The following is a 26769-nucleotide window of genomic DNA, read 5'->3' as shown; positions in this document are numbered from 1 at the left end:
TATTTGTATGTGCCCCAGAAGATTGGTTATTTACCCTCCTCCTCCTCACAAATCTGGGTCCTAGTTGTAATATATCTGGCTGTGGCAGGAGTTTTTTCCTGCTGCTCTGTCTTTAATTAGACACACATTTATTGTTGAGTCCCAGTACTAGCTATGTCCCATCCTTAGGCCTCCCTCACACAGGGTCTTTTGTACAGCGTTTAGTGCTGCCTTTTTAGCCCAGCGCTAAACGCTGTACAAGCTCCCATTCATTTCAATGGGGCTGCTCACACAGGGCTGAAAATGCAGCGCCTTCCAATGCTGCGCTTTGACAGCGATGCATGTTCTATTTTGGGGCATTTTCAGCACTGATGAAAACGCGGCAACACTTGGTGCCGCATTTTTGGCAGCGTTAACCACTCACTGATTTTCGGGGGAGGGCTTGCAATAGAAGCCCTGCCCCGAAAATCAGTCCCAGCTAGGCTAGATAGAGAAAAAAAGAAAGTAATACTCACCTAGCCGCTGCGGTCCGCGTCGGGGCCGCTGGTCTCTGGCGCTGATCCGGGTTTCCCCTGTACTCACAAGTCTATTGCCGTAGGCAAGGTTTGAGAACCCCGCCTCCAGCAACAGAGTGCTGTGATTGGTTGTTGGCACTGGCTCGATGCCCAATCACAGCCCTTCATTGACTGTCTCAGCCAATCAGAGCTTGCCGGCACTGATTGGCTGAGACAGTCAATGAAGGGCTGTGATTGGGCATCGAGCGCGCCGGACCGTAGCGGTTAGGTGAGTATTACTTTCTTTTTTTCTTTTCAGCATCCTTGGCTGCGTTTTCAGCCGAGCTGAAAACGCAGCCAAAACGCTGGCATAAAGTATGCCAGCGTTGCTGAAAACAGGTGGAATCTGCAGAAAACGCAGCGTTGAAAAATGCTGTGTTTCTGCAAGCGCCCTGTGTGAGGGAGGCCTTAAGGTCTTTTTTATTTCTGAAACATACGGAAACTGATGCAACAGTGATACTTCCAGGGCCGGAATGTAATTGTAGCACTTGGAGTACTCACTCCAGGCCCCATGTTCCCCCTTATTCTCCTTATACAGGGAGGGCCCCAGGTGCTGCTTGTTCTCCAGTAGACTCCATGGGGCCTCGTGATATACATGATCATCACATCCTGGTGGTCCAGGACCATTTTCTCTGACCCTGCTTCTCCATGTGGTGTGATGGTGAGTCTAACTGGCATGATGTTCTGTAACAGACTGTAACTCAAACGGACAGTGTGTAAAACAGTGAGTCAGTGACATTTTCTTTTCCACTGTCAGTAGAGCGAGAGTCAGAGACAAGAGAGAAAAATAATTAGCAAGTAATAATGTAATTATGTGAGAGCCGTCTAGGGAATATCTGTCTGGCGGCTGCAATCAGGGGGTAAAAGAACTAATGAAGCTCCATGTAATCTGGCTGCACTTTGCTCCCCATCTCCCCACTAACCCAGATTACATGGGGTTTTGTTTCCCACTCTTTCCCCTACTCTAAAAGTGCGGCCAGTTTATGTGGGGCTTTGCTTTCAAGTCCCCCCCATGTAACATGGCTGCAATTGGGGAGGAGGGGGGGGTGGTGGAAGCAAAACCCAGTGTAAAATAAATCATTGCATTTCAGATGGGCTGTGTTTGCAGACCTAGAAGACTGGTTACATGCTCATTAATTTTCAATCCATAGCATGTCAGTTTTTTCAGTAAATTTTCAGTAGGATTTCACCACGTTTGATGTAGTGAGGTGAAATCTGCAGTGAATTCTAGAGCAAAATCTGTGTAAAATCTGTCATTCAATAGCTGAGAGCTGCCCCTGATTGGTCCCTGCGCTGAGCCAATCAGAGGCAGCACTCACTCACCCATTCATGAATTCAGCTGCCTCTGATTGGTGAGGGCTGTGACCAATCAGAGGCAGCCCATTCAGCAGGCGGGGATTTTAAATCCCCGCCTGCTGAATACTACAGAGAGCAGTTCAGGCGAACTGCCGGCCGTCCGTGGCTGAAATCCGGCTGCAGGGACAAGGTGAGTATATATACACTACCGTTCAAAAGTTTGGGGTCACATTGAAATGTCCTTATTTTTGAAGGTAAAGCACTGTACTTTTCAATGAAGATAACTTTAAACTAGTCCTAACTTTAAACAAATGCACTCTATACATTGCTAATGTGGTAAATGACTATTCTAGCTGCAAATGCCTGGTTTTTTGTGCAATATCTACAAAGGTGAATAGAGGCCCATTTCCAGCAACTATCACTCCAGTGTTCTAATGGTACAATGTGTTTGCTCATTGGCTCAGAAGGCTAATTGATGATTAGAAAACCCTTGTGCAATCATGTTCACACATCTGAAAACAGTCTAGCTCGTTACAGAAGCTACAAAACTGACCTTCCTGTGAGCAGATTGAGTTTCTGGAGCATCACATTTGTGGGGTCAATTAAACGCTCAAAATGGCCAGAAAAAGAGAACTTTCATCTGAAACTCGACAGTCTATTCTTGTTCTTAGAAATGAAGGCTATTCCATGCGAGAAATTGCTAAGAAATTGAAGATTTCCTACAACGGTGTGTACTACTCCCTTCAGAGGACAGCACAAACAGGCTCTAACCAGAGTAGAAAAAGAATGGGAGGCCGCGTTGCACAACTAAGCAAGAAGATAAGCACATTAGAGTCTCTAGTTTGAGAAACAGACGCCTCACAGGTACCCAACTGGCATCTTCATTAAATAGTACCCGCAAAACACCAGTGTCAACATCTACAGTGAAGAGGCGGCTGTGGGATTTTGGGCTTCAGGGCAGAGTGGCAAAGAAAAAGCCATATCTGAGACTGGCCAATAAAAGAAAAAGATTAAGATGGGCAAAAGAACACAGACATTGGACAGAGGAAGACTGGAAAAAAGTGTTGGGGAACGGATGAATTCAAGTTTGAGGTGTTTGGATCACAAAGAAGAACGTTTGTGAGACGCAGAACAAATGAAAAGATGCTGGAAGAATGCCTGACGCCATCTGTTAAGCATGGTGGAGGTAATGTGATGGTCTGGGGTTGCTTTGGTGCTGGTAAGGTGGGAGATTTGTACAGGGTAAAAGGGATTCTGAATAAGGAAGGCTATCACTCCATTTTGCAACGCCATGCCATACCCAGTGGACAGCGCTTCATTGGAACCAATTTCATCCTACAACAGGACAATGACCCTAAACACACCTCCAAATTGTGCAAGAACTATTTACAGCAGAAGCAGGCAGCTGGTATTCTATCGGTAATGGAGTGGCCAGCGCAGTCACCAGATCTGAACCCCATTGAGCTGTTGTGGGAGCAGCTTGACCGTATGGTACGCCAGAAGTGCCCATCCAACCAATCCAACTTGTGGGAGATGCTTCTAGAAGCGTGGGGTGCAATTTCACAAGCTTACCTCAACAAATTAACAGCTAGAATGTCAAAGGTGTGCAATGCTGTAATTGCTGCAAAAGGAGGATTCTTTGACGAAAGCAAAGTTTGATGTAAAAACAATGTTATTTCAAATACAAATCATTATTTCTAACCTTGTCAATGTCTTGACTCTATTTTCTATTCATTTCACAACGCATGGTGGTGAATAAGTGTGACTTTTCATGGAAAACACAAAATTGTTTGGGTGACCCCAAACTTTTGAACGGTAGTGTATTTTTTTTATTTTTACACATTTTTGGATGATTTTCAGGGAAGGGCTTATATTTTTAAGACCTTCCCGAAAATTCATCCTGCGCTCGCTGGCAGCCCATTGCTTTCAATGGAGCCGGCTGTATTGCCAGCTCCATTGAATTGCAATGGGTTGGACAGCACTCCTGTGATCGGGCCCGTTTCAACGAAAACGCGGCTAGGAGCAGATTTTTCCGGCGATTTTTCGGCCCTGGTCACGCGATTTGCGGATGCGCATCCGTCATGCGATCCGCAAATCGCGGCAAAAAATGCTCGTCTGACCGAGGCCTAATGCTGCGTAATCATGCTGAACATATTTTGTTCTGCACTGTGATTCTTAGTCCTCCTGCTGGGGAAGTATTTTGTGCTGCACTGGGATATTTGGTGCCTCTTGGGAAGTATTTTGTGCTGCACTGCAGTATTTATTTTGCGCTTCTTGGAAGGTATTTTCTGCTGCACTGTGATTTTTGTAGGGTGCTTCTAGAGATATATTTTGTTCTGCATTGCGGTGTTTGTTTTGCGTCTCTGGGGATATATTTTGTGTTGCACTGTGGTATTTGTTTGGCATCAAAAAACCTCTGAGAACATATTTAGCCAATTTTTACTTGGATCTGCTGCACCTCCAGCTGATGGCAGACTCAGGTAGACAAGTGGACCTTTGCAAAAAGTAATTAGGTACCTCTCTTCTATAGAAGAGCCTATGAAAAAACCCCAGTAGGATTCCTTCACACTTCGGGTACACGCACACGAACGTTTAGGAAGTTGCATCCGAAATTCCAGAAAAACTGGAAGTGCTAGTTCTGACATATGCCATTCCCGGACGGCAGTAAACAGGCCTCATTAACTATAAAAATGTAGAATTCGATATCAGTTTAAAGTCTTCTGTGCTTTCAGTTTTCAATAATATTTTCGTAAAACTCAAATGTAGAGAAACAAAAGAAACAGAGATAGAGAGGAGAAAGAGCCATAGATATGTAATATTTTAGTCACATTCAGTACTGTGTAAAAGTTTTTGGTGGATATGGAAAAAAATGCTAAAAAGTTAGTTTTTTTTCCCCCAAAAATAGAAGGCGTCTACAAATTTATTCTGCAGTAGGACAACAAACTCAAAAATACAGCCAATGTCATTGGCAACCATCTCTAGCGTAAAAAAGAACAGGGAGTCTTAGAACTGATGATGCGGCCCCACAGAGCCCTGATCTCAACATCATCCAGTCTGTCTGGGATTACATGAAGAGACAGAAGGATTTGAGCAAGTCTACATCCACAGAAGATCTGTGGTTAGAACTCCAAGATGTCTGGAACAACCTCCCTGCCGAGTTCCTACAAACACTGTAAGCAAGTGTATCTAGAAGAACTGATGCTACTCCGAAGGCAAAGGGCGGTCACACCAAATATTGATTTTAGATTTCTCTTTTGTTCATTCGCTTTGCATTTTGTTAATTGACCTAAAAAAAACATTAACACTTTTATTTTTTAAAGCATTGTTACTTTGTAGCATTTTTTCTACACCTGCCTAAGGCCGGCTGCACATGGCCATGACGGGCTCCGCTGCGGAATTCCGCGGCGGAGCCCGTCACGGCGCCCCCCAGAGACCCCAATACTTACCTCCGGATCCGAAATACCATGTTCCGCATGACGCTTCGGTGCACATGAGCAAAAGAGCGCGTGACGCGCCGCAGCGTCATGTGACGCGTCAGCCGTGTCATATGACACACCCACAGCATCACATGACGCGCCGGCCGCGTCATATGACGCGGCTGGCGGTAGGCGGATTCACGCTATCTTCTGCTGTGCTACAGCGTAAGATAGCGTGAACGAACGGCTTCCATTGACTACAAATAGAGCATGCCGCGGGTGAGGACGGGAGATTCTACAGTGCGGAATTCCGCACCGTAAGCATTGAGCTATTAGGTTCAATAGAACCTAATAGCTGCGGGCAGGAGGTCCAAAACTTTTACACAGTGATGTAAATGTATAAAGTTGTATGTAACATTTCTAGTACAAAACAAAAAAAAAGATTGAATAATCTCTCTAAATTGTGAGGTGGATGTAAACTTGCTGCTCGTGTTTTTGTTTTCTTTTTTTTGTTTGGCTGGAGATTTCATATGGGAAAGATTATAATGTTTTCTTTTGTGAATCAGTTTTGTATTCCCATTATACAGACATGAGCCTGTTTCTAGCAGTAGACAAGGACAGGCTCATGTATTTATTATGCAGAGAAGACATTTATTCTTTAGAAACTGGACCTTAAAATATACTAAATGATATACTAATAGTGGATTGAAGCTAGGTTCTTTATGGAGGGTTAAAATATAGAATTGTCCCCTTTCCTCTCTACTAACTTACTAATATATGTAGAGCAGAGGTGTAGCTAAAGGCTTGTGGGCCCGGATGCAAAAGTTCAGCATGGAGACCCTCCCACAACTTTCCTTTGCATTGTTGAGTCTCTTAAGGAGCCCATCGTTACTACACCAGCAGGTGGGGGCATTGCTAGAATCTTAAAAGATTAGGAAGAGGCTAAATGTAGGGGGCTCTAATGCAAAATTTTGAAAATTAATATTTGATGCAGGTTTTTATGTTAATTCAGAAGTGTGCAGTACTGCATTAGCTTCTGAAAAGCAGCACTCCAACAACGCAAAAATATTTTTGGACTTCTAATGTTAATGCACAAGAAATATTCTAGCAGTATAATTTGTTTAATCTCAGCTAAGTTTCTTCCATTTCATTTCATTATAGGCAACTGTGTCTTATCATCTTAGTCTGACTACCTGTCCAGAATATGCTCTCCTGCGTAGATAGGAGGTCAGTCTCCCCTGTGCGGCTGACTTCCTGAGGACTGCAGGATTATAGCATTATCAAATTCCTGCAGGCAGCTCTCAGACACCTCTCCACCCCACCAAGCTTACCTTCCTTGTTCCTCTGTATGTAACCCCCAACATATAGAGTCCACACAATGATTAGCTGCAGAGGTATAACCCCCTCCGGACTAATACCGCCTGTTTATACTATCTGTTTGCACTGTCTGCAGATGTAGCTTCACACTGCTCTTCCCTGACTCCTGCTTGTAAGAAACCTATCAGAAGCAGGAGATAGGTGAGCACAGGATGAGGGTGCATCACCTAGGAATACACTGAGACTCTAGCTGTTTACCAGCATAAAAAATGGATGATCTATCATCAAGATAGGACCTTAATAACTGATCAGCAGTGGTCTGCCTCTCAGGATCCCTGCCAACCAGCCGTTTGCCAGGCCGTGGTCACAGTGTATGGAGCAGGAAGCAGATATAGCTCCATACATTGTGCAGCGGCCTAGGCACAGCTCCCATTGAAGTGGATCCTCCAGGGCATGAAGCCCTCTTTGTAGATCCTCTTCACTCTAGATTTGAAGGGGTTTTCTTTAAAAGTTGAAATATTTCCATTGAATTCCATTTCATTCTGTTCCATTGCATTTCCATTTTTCAAACAAAACAGAAATGAAACAGGATGGAATTAAACAGAAATATTTCAGTTCTTAATGAAAACTAGAGATGAGCGAACATACTCTGCTGAGCTTGATGCTCGTTTGAGTATTAGCGTACTCGATGGTGCTCGTTACTCGAACGAACATCATGCTGTGTTCGACCCCTCCCCAGTTTTTGGCTCCTCCCCGCTGTGACGTGCCTATTTTGCCCCCCCCCCCCCCCCCCCCCTGCCACTACGCAGCGCGTGTGTCAACGGCAAATTTTTGGGCTGGTCCGCAGGGGAGAGAGAGAGAGAAAACCAAAAAAAAAAAGCTCGGCACCCGGCGGCCCACATACAAAAATGCTCGAGTCTCCCATTGTAGTCGATGGGGTTCGTTACTCGAGTAGAGCTCTCGAATTTTACGAAAAGCTCGACTCGAATAACGAGGACCCGAGCATTTGGCTACTCGCTCATCTCTAATGAAAACCCATTAAACTCAATGGGGAACAAAACGGAACCATTTAATTCCGTTTTTATTTCCATTTCTCTGGCCCTCTAATGGAACAGAGACATGGAAATGATTAACTAAGTCTAATGCCTGTGTAAACGAGCCCTTATTACTTTAATTTCACCTCAATAGACCACTCCCCTGTAATATGACATTGATTTATGTACTTATATACATATTAATAAATAGCTACATTATTATAAATATTGATTTAGTATATGATACATAAATACACACACAAAATAGCTTTCCAAAATGATCTTTTTTTTCTATTTTTCTTGCTATAGCCGCAATTTTCGGCCTATACCTTTTATGATTTGCATTTGGCATTCGATTGAAGGTGAATACAAATGAGACAGTACAATTGTGCTTGGGAGAGGCAGGGAATCACCATCCTGGAAATTCAGCCTTTTGAAAGAATATTACCATAGTGAAACATGTTTTCAAGGGAGGCATTTAATCGCTATGACAGAGATCTGAATTCAAAAGCAAGTAATCAGTTTCAAAGGTCAGTCACTAAGTTAGCCGCACAGCATAGGTCTGTATTTTTGCTAAGAAACTAGACATCAAAAACCTTCCTCCATTTCCACAAAAAAAAGCTTTACACAAGGCTTAACTCAGTAGTAAAATTGAGCCCATACAATTTAAAGCAATTTGAAATAATTAGTAAAATAACCCCGGCTCCTAACGAGGTATTCTTCTCCTCTCCAGGGCTAGCTAGTGTTTGTGCCCATGGGCTGGGATATTTAGGCCAGGGAATTTTAATGCTTGTATTACATGTGGATTTTCCGCTTAGCTGGTTTCCATATCATTTGAAATTTGTCTATCATGTTTCATGATGGAAAAAAAAGGAAAAAAAGTGACATTTTAAAAGTGTTGAATGCATTGTCATCAACTTAAAATACCGGCGAAACATGTGAGACGAGCATGAGATTGAAGAAAAGGGTATTTTGAATAAATACACTTTGGATCACACTGAGAATATGAATGATTTCAGCGTATTGTATGGTAAACGTATCTTGAAAGATTTCTCTTTTTTTTGTTTTTTGGTAGGACGGATAATAAGAGAAACTGACTATTTTTTTGCCATACTACATCAATAGGAACAATTAACAAATAGCTATAATTTCTAGGAAGAATTAAAGAGCTGTTCCAACAGCTTTTGCCAATATTACACCGTTGCCTACTGATCATAATAAAATGTTTGATTCGAAAAGCAAATAGAGAATGTGTTCATCTCGCCGTTTAGATTCACCTTTTCCCACAATTCCATGCAGAACTCTCATAAGAAATTTTAGCTAAAAAATTGCTTTAATTCAGACACAGTGATAGGTTGCCATGTATTAGTGGCTCACTGCTGGTCCTGGCGCATCTTCTCTATTGAACCAAAAAGGGGGTTGTTGTAATGCTGCCATTAAGGGAGGAAATTTTGGCCAGCAAATGCTCATTCCCAACCAGACTGCGCTGGCTAGTCTGGCTAGCAACACCTAGGGCTTGCGGGTGTTTACCCTTTAACCCCTCAAAGCGGGATATGGTCTTTGGTTGCAACCCCAGAGTAGCTGCTGGTTGGTGGATCGAACAGGCAACGGTGGGCATATTCATGTTTTTCCCAGTTTGTAAAGCATTGAGGAATACATTGGCACTATATAAAGATTATTACTACTATATTTATCCTTGCATTCCCAACATGCTTAGAGCATGGAAGACAAAGAAACCAGGACTGTAGTACTGGGCAGTGACTGCCGCCAGCTATATCCCTCCCACTCCTGGCTGGCTGTATTCCGCCGCTACCCAGTCCTAGTTTCTATGTATTCCAATCTCCGAGCATGGTTGAAATGCAATGCTGAATATTCCCAGAGTCAAATAAGCCAGGGGTCATTAGCGGGAAGTCAGAGGAACATAAGAGCCAAAGGATAAAGAAGATTTAGAGTCAGGTATAGAACAGGGTCAGAACTAGGAGGACTACAGGGATATAAGGTGGCAGACAAATGGGTAGTCAGACAGGCAAGCCAAGATCAGAATTCAGGAGTCAGAACAGACGTACGGTAATACAGGAGGGGAAATCAGGTTCAGGTAATTAGACAGAAATAAGAGTGGAACACACAGGCAGGAATAAAACACAAAATATATAAGTTCCCTAGTGCTACCACTGGGATAAAAGTGATGATGCCTTGCACAAAGGCAATGTTTGGTCATAACAGTTGTCTAGTTAGGGCAACTCTTGTCCTTATCTCCTGCTTGGCTCTTCATCTGTTAACCAGAACAGAGTCACCATATACAGCAGATTCTGCTTTGGAGTGCAATCGTGTATTACATTTAATTGGGCATTATATTTCTCTTATAGTAGTACTGGTGGAAAAATCTATGATCACCTACAGTGTACTATGGTGATAACAGTATTATTGCCTGGGGCTTCAGCAGATGATTAACATATCCACATTTAGGGAAGGGGTTGTAGACAAAATATTAGATTCCTTTGGTCTTGTCAGTAGTAATCTAATGTATTACAGTCAGCCTGAAAATGGCCATTCTCAGGTATCTATAGAAGGATTATCTATAGAACTGCTTATCTCATGGAAATACATTTCTCAATTAGCTTGAAAAATTCCATCCTGCTTATTTACTTTTTCCAACAAAAAATGTGGATGAGGAGGTCTAAAGGCCCCACCAACTCTGGATTGTTGGTGGATCCCACTGAAAACAATACCATGTCTATGGTTGATTTAAACACAGAAGGACTCAAAGTAAAGTATAATTATTATTAGAATAAACTCATGAAAAAAGAATTAAAGTAGAAAATAAGGATAAAAAGGCAAAAACTGCTTCAGGTTTTAAAATATGTATGAAAAATAGCAACAGATTTTTAATCTAATCAAGTTGAAAAGTATTTTTATTATCTTGGTACAATGTATTGAAACAAACTATTTTGGTAAAAAAGTAATAGTAACTTAAAGGGGTTGTCTCACGGCAAACCTCAAAATTTTACCTTACCCCATTCCCCCTGTCACCCCCCTGGCATAAATCCGCAAAGTAAAGCGTTTTTTAAGCCGCTTGCTATTTACCGATCCGACGAAATAAGGACTTTAAAAAATCTTCTCCCAAGATGGCCGCCGGTCCTTTCCCAGGGATGCACTGCGGTTTTCTCCCATGGTGCACCGCGGGTCTTCTCCCATGGTGCACCATGGGCTCTGTGCGTTCCATTGCCGATTCCAGCCTCCTGATTGGCTGGAATCGACACACGTGACGGGGCGGAGCTACGCGATGACGCGTAGAAGGGGCAGAGCCAGAACGCCGCTCGTGCCTGGACCGAGCAGAAGGGGAGAAGACCGCACAGCGCAAGTGCGTCTAAAAAAGCAAGAAGACATCAGAATTAGACGGATCCATAGCGACAGGGACACTAGCAACGGAGCAGGTAAGTAAATAACTTCTGTATGGCTCATATTTAATGCACGATGTACATTACAAAGTGCATTAATATGGCCATACAGAAGTGTATAACCCCACTTGCTGCCGCGAGACAACCCCTTTAATGTGAAATCGTTCATATGCTGCGAAGCAAACCTTCTCACTTACTTCTAGCCTTGTAGAGATATGGTCAGGTAGTTTCTGTCCATAAGTTTGAAGGAGGTCTGCTGTAGACCTAAGATATCTAAAATGCTCCTCAGTGGACAGTCTATCCCGAATTGCCATCAGATAACCCATAGTTTCTACAAGCACAACATAGTCTTCACCCTTCTCTTTCTTGGACAAGCCTTTCTTGGTATGTTGAATAAATTCATCAAGTTCATTGACACTAAGCATGAAATGTAGAAAAAAGAAATCCATATCATTTTCAGTTTAGCAAAGAAAGGTAGACCTAGAATTTAAACAAGGTAACTGCAAATTTAGCATTAACGCAATAAAGGCTACCATTAACCCCTTGAGTGGCACGCCCGGAAATTTTCCGGGACGAGCTCCACTGCTCATAGCAACATAGCCCGGAAGATTTCCGTGGTATGTATCACTATGGGAGCTGCAGAGCACAATGCCACAAGCTGTGACAGTGTGCTCTGCCTGCACAGACCCACACAGAGCAGTGCAAGGGCTTTGAAAAACCAGCAGAAGATATTGCCGATATGCCGGCAATCTCCTGCACTGGTTTGTTTACAGGTTGCCATAGAGACCATCGGCTTGTCAGAAGCATGCCGATGGTCTCTGTGGCAGGGAGAGCTGGTTGTTAGTTGTCAGAGGACAGCTAGGTTCTAGCTCTTACTGCAGAGATCAGAGAAAACCTCCGATCTCTGCTGTGTTAACCCTTTACATGCTGCAGTCTATGTGACTGCAGCATGTAAAGGGCTATCACTGCAGCATGTAAAGGGCTGTCACCATCGGACCCCCGGAATGTGATCAGGGGGTCCTGATGGGTCGCTGTGGAAGTCCCCTAAAGGGACAAAAGAAAAAAAAAAAAAAGAAAAATTTTTTTTTTAAAAAGGTAAAAAATTATAAAAAAAATAATAAAAACACTTGTCTCCCTTTACTTTGTAAAAAATCAAAAATACAATCACACATGTGGTATCCATGCGTCGTAATGACCCAGAGAAGGAAGTTTATACATTATTTAACCCCTTAATGATATGGCCCCTTTTTTTCTTTTTTCCTCATTTCTTTTTTTCCTCCCCCCTGTTTAAAAAATCACAACTTGTCCCGCAAAAAACAAGCCCTTATATGGCCATGTCAATGGAAAAATGAAAAAGTTATGGCTCTTGAGATGCAACTGCAAAATTAGTTGAAATTCAATGATTAGACCATTTTAAAAAACCTGCCCTGGTGGGCACGACAGGGTGGTAGGAAACCCGCCACTCAAGGGGTTAAAGGGGCCTTCCGGTAAATATAAACTTTTTGAGCAACTTGTGCTTATATGAAGAAACACTTGGAGTACTCGCTCCAGGCCCCATGTTCCCCCTTATTCTCCTTATACAGGGAGGGCCGCAGGTGCTGCTTGCTCTCCAGCAGTCTCCAAGGGGCCTCGTGATATGCACAATCATCATGTCCTGGTGGTTCCGAACCATTTTTTCTTGCCCTATTTCTCTGTGTGACAATGGTGAGTCTAACTGAGAAATAATCAGCAAGTAATAATGTAATTATGTGAGAACAGGTTAGGGAATATCTGTTTGTCTGTCTAGTGGCTGCAATCAGGGGGTAAAAGAACTAATGAAGCCCGATGTAATCTGGCTACACATTGCCCTCCTCCTCCCATTAAGACAGATTACATGGCGTTTTGCTTTCATCTCTTGCCCCCACCCCTGGAGTGCAGCATGTATGTGGGGCTTTGCTTCCACGTTCCCCCTCCCCCGTGTGACATGGCTGCACTTGGGGTGGGGACGGGGATGGGTAAGGAGTTGGAAGCAAAAAAACCCAGTCTAAAGTAAACCATTACATTGCAGATGGGATGTTTCTCCAGACCTAGAAATTAACTGGAAATTTTGCATTAATACAGGCTATCATTGAAACGACCTTCCAGGAAATATAAACTTTTTAAACAACTTGTGCTTATATGATAGTCAATGTGATAATTAGCAAAACTGTTATTTATTTTATTTACCTAAAATTAAACAGATATGCCTGCACCTAACACTAAGTGACTGTTTACTGTGTTTTAGTTACTGAAATCACATCTCCACTACTCAGAACTGCTGTAGTGTCCTCTATGATTATGTCATGCCTTTGTGTGCTACAAACAGTAGAAAAGCAAAGTTTACAGTTCTCTGCACAGTCTATAGAACACAGCACAGCAGCCAGGCTCCTTCCACCAGTCCAGAGAGATTTGAGAATCATATATATGGGGAAAATACAGAATATAAGTCATGTAATGGCTAGAAATAGTGTTATTTCTCATGTACACACTAGAGCTTATTCTGAAAAGTAAATTGAAAAATTTGGTACACTTTAACCCTTTGCAATCCAATTTTGGATTCAGGGTTTCCTAGGGGGGCTTTCTCTTTCTGCTATTATACAATGTCGCCATCTGCTGGCTAGAGCCAGTACTGCGGTATGGGACATGCTAGAGAGGCCCCCGACAACAAAGCGGCCAGTAATACAGTAAGAATACTCTGCTGGACGTCTTCCAACATTGGAGCTGTGCAGCCTTCAATCAGAATGTCTTCAGACGTCAGATTGGAAAGGGTTAAACTCTATGGCTTTAAAATGTAAAAAACAAAGCAACTTTTTAGTATACGCACTTTAAAAATTCTTCTTTCAAGTGTCTTCAATTCCACATCACCACATCTCACAAATCGGCTTACATTGTCAATTTACATGTCATTAATGTGGCTGACAGGTCATTATGTACAATAATCAATGGGTAGAACTCGGTATGGATAGCACAGAAATAGAGAAGAGTTCCAAAGTACATTGGAGGTTTTTTTTCTCACAACTGCTATGTCTAGAGAAAAGTAGGTTTCATCATTTTAATTGAAGGAGTTTCTTTATAGTAAGAGTAGTGAGTTTACAGAACTTTCTTCTACAGGGTGTTTTTATAGCTAATTTTTTAAATTTGCTTAATTTCATAAAAAGGCTCCAGATGCTTTTCTTGAGTGTAATAAAATTACAAGCTACATGCAGTAGCTTACTGGAGATGGGTCATTGATCCAGGTATTCTGATTGCCAGATTTGTAGTCAGGAAGTAATTTTATTCCCTCCCCTTAAAGGGGTTTTCCAGTGAGAATACTATTGATGACCTATCCTTAGGATTTCAATGAGTGCCGTGCCTGGAGTTACAAGCGCTGGCCACTACACAGAGGTCGGCGCGAAGACGTTCCCTGCTTCCGCTCTGACCTCTGTGTATTTGCGGCGCTGACAGTATGTGCCCATTCAGCTGATTGGTCAGAGTGCTGAGCCGATCAACTATTGATTACCTATCCTGAGGTATGATCAGTAGTATTCTCACTGGAAAACCACTTTAACATGAGGAAAGTTGGCTTCTGCCTCATGGAGGTTGTGTTGCCTTACTTTGGATCAGTATTACAGGATAACAGGGTGAACTGGATAGACTTACAGTATCAGTCAAAAGTTTGGACACATCTTTTCATTCCATGGTTATCTTGTTTTTTTTGTTTTTTTTTACATAGTAGATTCATATTGAAGACATGAAAATTATGAAGGAACACATCTGGAATTAAGTAGTCAACAAAAAAGTGCTAAACCAGAATATATTTAAGATTTTTCAAAGTAGTAACCTTTTGCTTTGATGATGGCTTTGCACTCTCTGTACATTCTCTCAATTAGCTTCATGAGGTCGTCACTTAGAATGGTTTTCCGACACTCTTGAAGGAGTTCCCAGATGTGCTGAGCACTTGTTGGCTGCTTTTCCTTAATTCTGTGGTCCTACTCATCCCAAACCATCTCTTGGGTTTAGGTCAGGTAATTGTGGATGCCATGTTATTTGCACAGCATTTCATCACTCTCCTTTTTGGTTAAATAAACCTTACATGGGTTGGGGGGGTGTTTGGAGTCATTCTCCTGTTGAAAAATATGATGGCTGTCCCACTAAGCACAAACCAGATGGGATGGCATGTCGCTGTAGAATGCTCTTGTAGCCATGCTGATTGAGTATGCCATGAATTTTAAATAAATCACCAACAATGTCACTGGCAACCCCCCTTCCCCCCCCCCCCCCCCCCCCACACACACACACACTCACACCTTCTTTATGATTCATGGTGGAAACCACATGTGTAGGAACCATCTGCTTACCCTTTTCTGTGTTTCACAAAAGGCGTGGCTGTTGGAAACCAAAAATCTTAAATTTTGACTCATCAGACCAGAGAACAGATTTCCACCATTGTAATGTCCATTCCTTCTGTTTTTTGGCCCAAGCAGTTCTCATCTTCTTTTTGATGTTCCTCAGTTCTTTACAGCAATTCGACCATAAAGGCCTGATTGTCACAGTCTCCTCTGAACAGTTGATGTTGAGATGTGGCTGGTACTTGATCTTCGTGAAGCATTTATAGCCAGTTTCATCATAGCATTTTGTGGTTTTTATGACTGCATTTGAGGATACCTTCAAAGTTCTTGGAATTTTCCATATTGAATTACCTTTATTTCTTAAAGTAATGATGGTCTGTAGTTTCGCCCACTGCAGGCCGGCCGCGCGGAACTCCGGCTGCCGGGAGCAGGTAAGTATATATATATTTTTTATTTTAACACTTTTCTGGATGAATTGCAGGGAAGGGCTTATATATTTAAGCCCTTCCCGACAATTCATCCCACACTCGCCCGCAGCGCATTGCTTTCAATGGAGCGGGCTGTATTGCCGGCTCCATTGAATGCAATGCGCTGGACAGCTCCGGCCCGTTTCTAATGAAACGCGGCTAGGAGCAGATTTTCAGGCGATTTTCGGGCACCGGTCATGCGATCCGCAAATCGCGCGAAAAAACGCCCGGCTGACTAAGGCCTAAGAAAGCAAGAAATTCCACAAACTAACTCTTGACAAGGCATAACTGTCAATTGAAAATCATTCTAGTTGACTACCTCATGAAGCTGACTGAGAGAATGTCAAGAGTATGTACAGCTGTCAAAGCAAAAGGGGGCAAATTCAAAGAATCTGAAATATAAAACATACTGGTGTAACACTTTTTTGCTTAATACTTACTTCCGTATGTGTTCATAGTTTCATAGTTTTCATGTCTTCAATATGAATTTACAATATCGAAGAAAACAGCAAGAGAAATCATGGCATGAAAATGTACAGTATGTCAAACTTTTGACTGGTACTGAGCACAAAATGTTGTTTCTATGACATTTTATATAGCAGAAACACGGTTACACTTCTGCTACAAACATTACTAATTAACATTGTTATTATAAATGTCCCTCATGTTATACACCTTGAATTAAACTCCAAAATGGGTAGAAAAATATACTAAAATGTAAGTCACCTGCATATCACGTGATTTAATAAGTGTTCTTTAAACATCCAACTCCATCTCTTCACGGCGTTCATCAAAGAGATTTTATAAGGCTTTATATCTACAAGAAGCCACCCATTAAATGTCCTTTCATCTTCAAACTTTCCCACTTCGTCATAAAGTGATTCATAAATATTGATCTAATGAAACAGAACAAAACAACACTCAACAATAGCTATAAAAAACAGGGAATCAGATGTCAAACACAGGGAATGGACTATTAACACTTTGTCTACTACAGGATATATGCAGAGACTCTGAACAATGAGGGAGTTACCCCTTATTATTTTAGAATTTGTGGTATGGGTGATCACAGGACCCCAAAATCCATCCTCATGTCAATGTCAATTATGTCTCCAGAAGCTTCAGGAAGAATAGTCCACTCTATTGTAAATTCCATCTCTTTCTGGGACACCTACTAGCCTAATTTGCCAGGATAACAGGAATGATTTGGGGGCTCTAATGTTCTCTACAAAACTGATAAAATTAAAAGTATACTCGTTGTTAAAAAAAACAAGGACCTACCCTGTTTCTCCGAAAATAAGACCGTGTTATATTAATTTTTGCCCCAAAAGAGGCACAGGATCTTATTTTCAGGAGATGTCTTATCATACTTACCTAGCAGGTGCCATTTGGGTCCCCCCTGGTGGACTCTCGAGTTCTGGCGCTCTTGCTTCAGTCCTTAGCCGCCAACAGAAAATCGCTTGCTGGTAATGCGGTTTGTCAACCCCGCCTCCAGCAAGCGATGGCTCTCATTGGTTCTCGAGCGCCATAATTTATTGCAGAAAACTGAATACTTCAAGGGTGGCTCTAGTACCCTGTTGAGCCACCTCTAGCTGTGAAATGGGTGGGCATGAAGGCATATGGGCCCCGTATGGCATCCTGCAGCATATCAGTCCACATTTGATGTAACTGAGAATCTAGATCGTGCAAACTTGTAGGCTTTCAAAGTTGGCATCACAGATGGTCCCATACATGTTCTATTGGCGATAAACATGGTGACTGTGCAGGTCACGGAACTGTGACAATGTTGTGGAGGCCTTCCTGTGACACTCATGATGTGTGTCGCCAAGCATTATCCTGCTGGAAAATACTTCTTGGAGGCCCTGCCATGAGAGACAACACATGTAAACTTCAGGATGTCCTGAACATATCGCTTAGCTGATGATGATGTCCCTCGTATCACTACTAGGAGTGACCAACTGTCATATAAGATGGACCCAGACCATCACACTAGCAGTGGGGGCAGTGTGCTGCTCTACAGCAAAGGCACGATTGAGGTGTTCACCCCGAGGTCTCCAGACACAAACAAGGCCATAGTCAGTGCCCAAACTAAACCTGGATTCGTCACTGAAGACAACCTCGTTCCACTCTGCAGCAGTCCAATTTTTTTTCGTTACTGACACCACTGCAAATGGAGGCAATAGTGGTGGGTGTCAAGGGCAGTACACGTTATGAGCGCCATGAGACGAAATATCCGTCAGCCAAGTGCCCGAAAATTGTTCTAAGAGACACAGGGACCTGTAAGGATGGTGCAACGTGTTTCTGGATGGCAGACAGCAAAACAGTTGGAGCTGCTCGTGTTTGTTGGATGATCAGACACTCCTCTCTACTAGTGGTCAGTCGAGGGCATCCTGAGCCCAGTTGCCTTGTGTGTGTGCCCTCATACATCTACTGGTCCCAACACCTCCTAATTGCTTGGTCAGAACGGAGGGGAATTCATTTATACAACCATGCAGCTTCTTGCATTCTAGTACTGCGCCCCTCTCAAACTCTGTAAGGGCTTCTACCCACTAATGTTTTTTTAACGCTGTGATATCGCTGCATTTTTTAAAATGCAAATGTCAATGGAACTTTCTCATGTTAAAAAACCCATTGCAAAAAAATCGCAGAAGCACAAAATGGATTGCATTGTAGAGGAGTCTAGTGGTCAACAAGATCTACACAAGCAGAAACAGAGGTCACTACACACAAGTAGCCACTGAGAGCCTTTTACAGGCCAAGGGTGGAACCACTTTTAGGGCCTCATATGGCAAGACCATTCATGTAATCACACCACAACTCTAATCATTTGTATATCTGCCTGAGATGTATCTGCATGCCGAGTTTTGCAGCAAAACAACAACTCCTTCTAGGGGCTTTAATTTTTTTTTCTTTTACAAAGAGTGTATTTAGAATATTTATAAGTCCTGCACATGCCTTCAGGTTTATTTCATAGCAGAAAAAGTGGTGATGAGCCATTTTTGATATGTAAACAATATGGTAAAAAGTCAGATATACAAGATTATAACATTATATTTGTAAAGCCTCGTGCACATAGCAGAGCAGTACTACAATAACACAGGGACTCCCTGTGTTGCTATATTATGCTCAATTTGGTGGTTAATGTATGGAGGTATTCTCCCCTATGAGCAATGTAGCATTCCTGTTAGGTTGTGCTGCTGGAGTTTGTTGTTCTACAGGGTTCCAGGAGCACACCTGCACAGGTGAGGGTTGAGGAAGCTGTATTTCCTCAGTCTTGTCTGCTGTGTGAGCAATGTCTGGTTCAGCTTGCAGCTTGCTGTGTGAGTAGTGTCTGGTCAGCTTGCAGCTTGCTGTGTGTGTAGTGTTCTGTGCTACCTGTTTTGTGTTTTGCTAGAGTAGGGACTGCAAGACACAGGGAGCCTTGTCACGGCCTTGCAGCTTAAGTTCATTGGCCAATGTATGAACTAATCCCTCGCTTTTATATTCAGCTTTATCATCTGCTTTAGTGTGCGAGGTTGTGTGGTAAGTGAGGTTGTGCATTTAATGTGTCAGTTTCACCTGGTTGTGAGTATCACCCTTTCAGGGAGACCCGAGGGCCGAGGTTCCAGCATGGAGCTGCCTTTATAGAGGCGATCGCTCTGCTTGTAGGTAGGGCCAAGTTATCTTCCCTGCAGCACAGGGTCAGTTTCCCCTAACCCGTGTCTTCAGGTCACATTCGTGTGGGCCTGTTGCTTATAAGCCCACACGAATGTAACAATTCCATGGAGCATACCATTACTTTTTTTATACTAAAGTTGCACGGAATCTAAGAAATATTTCAATATGCTTCCACATTGAAATCGGAGGTGTAGTACTACCCCATGCAACTCTATGGGGGCCCAATTACAGCTAAGTACCAAATGTTCTTGTCACCATTACTCACATATACATTTTCACAAGACCTCATATAAGATCAGTTATTTTCTATAGATGGATTCCTATTATTTTCCACTGATGCAAGATGCCCACAGGTCCTGCATCGCGTGACTTCATGATGCTCCTTGTCCAATGTGTAACGAAACATACCCTCTTGGATCCTGAACCATACAAGCAGGCAACGAGGCAGTTTATATGCCATGAAATCCAATAGTTGATGGTGTCATAAACTGATTTGACACTATAAAACACCTGGAAAGATTTGGGAGCATGGAGCATCTGCTGAGTTTCAGGGAAGAAATGAAATGACTCCTCAAGTATATTAAAGATAAACCAACAAGACATATGACAAGGTTCGTACCGCGGCTTCAGTTTCCCTTTAAGCAACCTCCATCTCTATATAACCCTATAAATATTCACTTTATGGAGACAATGAACGGTAGCAAACAGTTCTCCTGGAACCGAGGTTAAAAATGTCTTCTACAACATTCATCTTACTATTTCTCACTCTGTTCTTCTTCATTTAATACCAATTACTCAGAAGAACAGGGGTTATATACATTTTGGTATATGATGGTTTTCCAGTTAAAACAGAGAGATGATGTTCAGCTTCAGGGCGGCGGTTACCCGTGTATATCAGCGAGAAGCCATAATATTTTCCACTGGATGACAATTCAAATTGAGTCATTTTGTTTCTGCAGCGCTTTACCTGTTTCTTGAAGTGTTCTAACTGCGGTGAACATTCCTGCAGTTCATAATCTGCATACAATTCCATCTCCTCGGCGCTAAGAAAGCGGCCGTACTGAAGGAACTGCTTCATGAATTCAGTTTTATCATCCGTCCACAAATAGCTGTACTTTTTAAAGTGTCTCTGATACTCTTTCACATTAACAATGGTCGAGTGCACCCTTCTCATAATTTCTCCATGCATTTCTTTCAACTCCTCCATCTCATCAACATCAAGCTACATGCAAGACATAAAAATGAGCTGTATGTGAAAGACTGTGATTATTTTTTCCCAATAAAGAGAGAAATGTAGAAATGTCTCTACAAAGAAAAAGAGCAGGAAAAAAAAACTACTATTCAATTTCCAGAGTTGTGGAGTGTTCAATCATAACTGATACTGACCGCATTTTACGCTGAAACTGTCTACTTTGAATTAATTAGTATTTCATGCTTTTACACACTGGTGGTGTATATGTTAAAATGCCTTGCACGAGGATAATAAAGGCTGTACTAGATGCCATACTCCACGAAAATGCATGCATGGAAATTCCTTCTATATGAAGAGAACAGATCATCTGAAGGCAGATAGCTGAATTTATATTAATACTCCTATACACAAATGTTTTTGGGATCCTGGCTGCCAATTGTCTGTAAATGGCTGGACAGTCCGTAAAAATAGGGACAGTGTTTTATTGTTCGTAAAAGAAGAAAAAAAAATCATGCATCTGACTTTTTTGGAAGCTAGAGGAGCTTGTGAAGTTTACTGCAATTGTAAATCTCAGCATTTTTCAGATCACAATAACTACTACTAACACCTTCATGTTAGTAATCTGAGACATAGGTATTATGTATTGATCTGTCAGCGCAGAAGATAGTAAGATATGTTACAATAGACTAAGTGACGCTCACAAAAGGAAAACTAGAACTACATGTAGGAAACAGACAAGAAAGGCGCGAGATGGAACCAGAACCAAAATAATCATGGATGAGTCGGAGAAGGGATACACAACAGGGTGACTAGGTGATGAGGATACTATCCCTGAATTTAAAATGGAAGTTCCTGCCTAACAAACAGAGCACCTGCCCTGATAAGGGCGACCCTGCTATAAGGTTTCCCTTAAAATATTCTTAGATGAAATGCAGGAGATTGGAAAGTACCCAGGAGAGTCCTAGAAGGGATAGTCTGAGAGACCATGATAGGAGAGCGGGTGAAACAGACTAGGAACTACAAAACAGACCAAACACTAAACCAGTGTAAACACACTAATGTCACACCAAAGCACTGAGAAAACATAAATCTTTGAAGTTCACCAGGAGCCTGATACACTACTGAACTCAGTAATAAAATAGGCATCCAAGCTGGTTAAAATACGCTATCAACAGTACTGATAGGCTGACTAGTCTCCCCAGTCAAACCATCAAAGCTGGACATGTTGCTCCCTCAGCACCCAGTGCCAAATGAGATGGCACATACACCGACAGGTGCATCATGTGGTCTCCCATTGGTGCTATGATGACACAGCATCCACATCAGACCTGCACCCGCCTCCCGAATCTAATGCTAGCCGTGCCATGACAGACGTACAGTGAAACCTCTTTAGGACAATGACTCAAGATTGCATTGAAAAGTCATCTTCTAGGGGGATAGTCTTCTCAAAGAAGATGGCAAATATGCATAATGTTTGATGAAACAAAAAATCTGTCATAGGAAATCTGATCAGGATAAAGGAGCGGCCTTCTCAAACAGCTAATCCTTTGTAGAGGTTTCACTATATTTTGAATCCTCCGATGTGTCAGTAAAAACTTTTGGCATTCTGTGATTTTTGAATAATTTGTCCAGGAAAATTAGGTTTGCAATACTATTTGGGATCTGTATCAAATACGATCTCAACATAATTCAATGTAACCATGTATATTACTACATAAAAAACAAAAACATTGGTGTATGGAGAACTGCAACATGCTCCATGAGATAATTCTAAGGGAGAACTCAGTTTGTGGTACAGAACCTTATACGAACTATGTGGACTCAATATGGTTTCTTATTACTCATCATATTATGGATGAAATGATTTCTACATCATTGTTTAGCATTCATTTGGTTACAATGTCACTTTAATGCATTTCCCACTCTAGAGGATCACAATTCTTATTTACATAGCTACCACCTTCAGTGCAGGAAACAATTCCAGATGTAACTGTTCTCAGGGTGTCCCGCCACCGGTAGCCCCAGTAGTAGTCATTCAATTCCACTGCAATATCAACTCAAGGGAAACAAAGCAGTAGACAATGTCCGTTGCAATCAATAGATTGTGCATGTAACACACAGACATGACATTTCCTTGTAGCCTCTTTTCTAATAGGGTATTTAAACATGGGTGCTCCTAACCAGACAACCCAGTTAAGAAAAAACACACACAAAATAAAGATTGAGCAATAGACAGAAATACAGATGCGTCCTTCCTAACTTTTTTCTTGGCTTGACATACCCTGAGTTTTGTGTCGTGAATTTACCAGATTTGGAGGGGGGGGAAAGCACAATTTCGCAATATTCTGTTGGGAGATGTGTATGCTCTATTTGTCTAAAAGTAGCCACCCAGTGGTTGTGATGTGACGTACAGCCTGTCAAGAGTTTTGCTGGCATATAACGTATAACTGGAGTTGTCAACAGAATTTCTGGAAAGTTAAGGGTGGACACATCTGCAAATTTTCAAACTTAATGGGCTCTTACAAAAGGTAAACAGTATAGACATAAGTACTTTGTGCTGTCTGCTTGGTATGTACTAAGAACATACAGTGCCATAAATACCTGATAAGTGGTTTTCCCAAGATGCACAGCAACACGAGGTATAAAAGATGCAATTCGAAAAGTATCCGAGAGTAAGCTCACTATAATGCTATAAAAATTGCCACTGATGTCAAGATCCAAGGAAGGTGCAAAGCTCATCTCACTTCCATTAAATAAAATCTCCACTTTAAATAGAGGCAAAGGTTTAAATGAAGGTTCGGTATTATCAATCAAGTACTGGAGTGAGCACTTTACTGCTTGGTGCAAACCTTCTAAAATCATGCGGTCTATGTACTCCGTATATGTCTTCCATTTATCAGAGTGCAGATCTGCTTGAAGCAACTGCTGATTGCTCTGCAAAAGTAATGCAAACATTAAAGAGTTGTAAAGAATTTTTAAGTAACGTACACAAGGATGAGGCCCCGGGGAAGATTCTCCAGTCAAAGCCTGCCAAGAAGAGGTCTTTAAAAGACAATAGAAATATAGTAATTTAAGATTTCCCTGGCATAATTTTTTTTCAGAGTAACTTCTGTCATATGATTCACGTAGGTGGGCCACAGAGGCCTCTCCTTACCTGGATCATGCAGACTTACAGTTCTCTCCCCTTTTGCGTATAGCATGAGAGCTGTCAATCTGAATGCAGCCGGCAGAGAGAAGCCGGTGTGGTCCGCCTATGTGACTCGGAACTCAGCTCCACGTCAGACTTCATGTACTTGCTGACAGAATCCCTTTAGCATTGGCTCCAGATATTAGTATTTCCCTACCATGTTTAGTAGAAAAATGTATTCTGGAAAATGACATCTAGGAGCTTCCTATGGGAAAATATGACTAAAATAAGAAGTTATGTCCTCAAAACTGTGTCATCCTGCATGCAATCGGCCCAGCCCTATCACATGGTCTAAAAGAGGGTTATGGTGATGTCATCAGAATGTGTTAAAGGTGTGACACATGCAAAAGACCATTGTCAGATTTCAGAGGAATGGACTCAAATTTTGCAGGACTATCCAGATACTTCACAATAACTCCTCGCGCCAATCTAGCCAATTAAATTAGTAAAAGATCTGGGATTCTTCTTTTATTCCCTTTGAAGCTGTTTTGCTTGTATCCGCGTCCTTTTATATCTTTTTGTAACTTTTTATATGCATTGCTCCTTTTATATTAAAGTTTCAAACTTTAATAAGTTCATTCCTTGTTGCTCTATAAAACTGGTGGTCCCTGATAAAGTGTTAACATTAACAGCTGGAGTGCCGTGACTGATGATGTACGTTGGTATGATATTGAAAGTTAGATATCTGACCTGTCTTATAATAATTGGTTAGTGGTGGCAGTGTGTATTTTGGGAGTGGGTTAGGACTGTGCTGGGTATGTTCTTTTTGTTCCATATTGCAAGGAGTGCAGAACTAGGGGAGTGGAAGTAGATCAACCCCTTGCGGTTGTGGCAATGTCACAAGAAAGCCCAGTTCATGACATCAATCAATTGACATACTATTTGATATTTATATGTATTCAGGAAAATTAGGTTGTGAGTCCCTACTTAGAGCAGGGCCTCTGACTGCAATGTATGCATGGTGCTGCATTGTGTGTTAGCATTCTACACATATGTATGTAACAGGAAAGAAACTCTAACAATAAAAGTTTACATCAATTAGGTAAACTAAACATCATACCATCAAAAGTCCTTGAATCTTCTGCCCAATGTCCTCAGCAATAATGTAGTGTTTGGCCATTTTCTCTTTGTCTCTAAGGCCTTGAATGAAATGGTCTCTTCCATATTTATTTGCAATGAAGTAGTTTTCACCCAGTTTATTCATTAAGTTCTGCATCATTTCTACATTCCGCTTAGCTTTTAGAATTCGGCAGTCCAAATTATATACAAGTTTTCTCGCTTCTTCTATGTAACCAACTAAATCTGGTGAGCACCATGTTAGAACTGTAAGAGCTGGAACTAGCTTCTCATAAATCTGCTTGAGTTCATCGTGTACAAGTTCTCTTTCCACAAGTAAAACTGTCTTTTGAATCCTATTGAACCACTGGGAAATGAGGTCCAGGTTTCCAGTGTGCTATTAGAAAAGCATGTTCAAAAGTGAAAGGGAATGTATTAGACAATTACATATTATTTCAATCAGGTTTTTATTATAAACATTTTTAAAACACTTTTGGTCCAGTTTTTTTATTTTATTTTTTTGCACTAGTCACTAGACTAGTCACAATAGGCTGATAATTCCTGCTTTCTGCAGATCACTTGTTAGCTTTGCTGTGTAATCTGGGACAGATGCACAGTCATCTCCTTGTCATTAGGAGGTGGACTAATTAATAGCAGCTATATTGTACTACTGAGGACCTAGATAATGTAGGTTACTGACACTACACACACAAATAAGGCTTTGTATGCATCTTCCTTTTCATTCCCTGGTGTCTGGGGGGGGGGGGGGGGGGGGGGAGGGCTGGTATTCTAACACTTCCTGAAAACTGCAATAATCTATGGTATTTCTCTGTTAATTCCCATTCATTGCAGCTGCCATAAAGCACCTACACCCTGAAGCACTATCTACACTGATACCACAGAGAGAGAATGTATATCAACAATATGGCCATCTCCAACATTTTTTATTTAAATAAACAAAATTTGATTTAAAAAAGAACAAGGGAAGGAAAGGGTATCATCTCTCCTTAGGGAAAGCACCTAGGAGGTGAGTAAGGAGACTTTTAAGGCCATGCGTGCTCCTCCAGGATATATATGCAGATAATGAAGCTGGAATAATACTTCTGCAGCGCCACCTATTGGATGGCAGCATTCCTGCAAATCAATGCCAGACCCATTAACCCCTTAGGGACCATCCCCTTTTTTTTTATTTACATTTTTTCCTCCCCGCTTTTAAAAAATCATAACTCTGTTATTTATCCATCGACGTAGATATCTGAGGGCTTGGTTTTTGCGTGACGAGTTGTGTTTTTCAATGGTACTATTAAATGTACCACATAATGTACTGAAAAACTTAAAAAAAATTCTTAGTGGAGTGAAATGAGAAAAAAAATATCTTTGGGTGCATCTTGTTTCTACGGCGTACACACTGCATTATTATAAATATGGCAAAAGTTTTTTTTAAGCTTTTATCACTTTTTTAAAAATAATAACTAGTAAAACTTTTTTAAACTTAATTTTTACTTTTTTTTTAGTTTCTAGAGGGAACAAGAACTTGCGATGCTTTGATTGCTCCAGCCATAGCATTATATCATACTGCGTTCTAACAGGCATTCTATCAAGTCACGCCTCAGGCATGGCTTGATTGGCATGCTGCTAATACAGCCCCGAGGGCTTTTAGAAGGCCCCCAACTGCCATGACACCCGCATTGCTCCCTTCAATATCTTCGCAGGGGGATATATGGGCCCCCGAACATCATTCAGGGAATTTAAATGCCGCTTTCAGAATTGACATCAGCATTTAAAGTGTTAACTGCTCCGATGGGCCACGCGGCTTATCGGAGCTGCTGCTGCCGGGTGTCAGATGTAAGAAACAGACAGCGCCTGCGTG

At 41.8% G+C, this 26769-nt stretch overlaps 1 protein-coding gene across 1 annotated transcript in view; it reads right to left on the bottom strand.

Annotated features, from left to right (window-relative positions):
* The window catches only part of LOC136577884 (dynein axonemal heavy chain 11-like), a 390521-nt gene that overhangs the window by 325003 nt on the left and 38749 nt on the right, over positions 1-26769 (bottom strand). Inside the window, exons 7-11 of the mRNA XM_066577803.1 lie at positions 24904-25296; positions 23258-23590; positions 20432-20686; positions 16534-16703; positions 11192-11411 (exon numbers count right to left, since the gene is read on the bottom strand). Of these exons, the coding sequence (XP_066433900.1) occupies positions 11192-11411; positions 16534-16703; positions 20432-20686; positions 23258-23590; positions 24904-25296 (1371 nt within the window). The remainder of the gene's footprint in view (positions 1-11191; positions 11412-16533; positions 16704-20431; positions 20687-23257; positions 23591-24903; positions 25297-26769) is intronic.

Source organism: Eleutherodactylus coqui, chromosome 8 (assembly GCF_035609145.1).
Source record: "Eleutherodactylus coqui strain aEleCoq1 chromosome 8, aEleCoq1.hap1, whole genome shotgun sequence".
Taxonomy (NCBI): Eukaryota; Metazoa; Chordata; class Amphibia; order Anura; family Eleutherodactylidae; genus Eleutherodactylus; species Eleutherodactylus coqui.
This window is presented reverse-complemented; position numbering and strand designations above follow the sequence as displayed.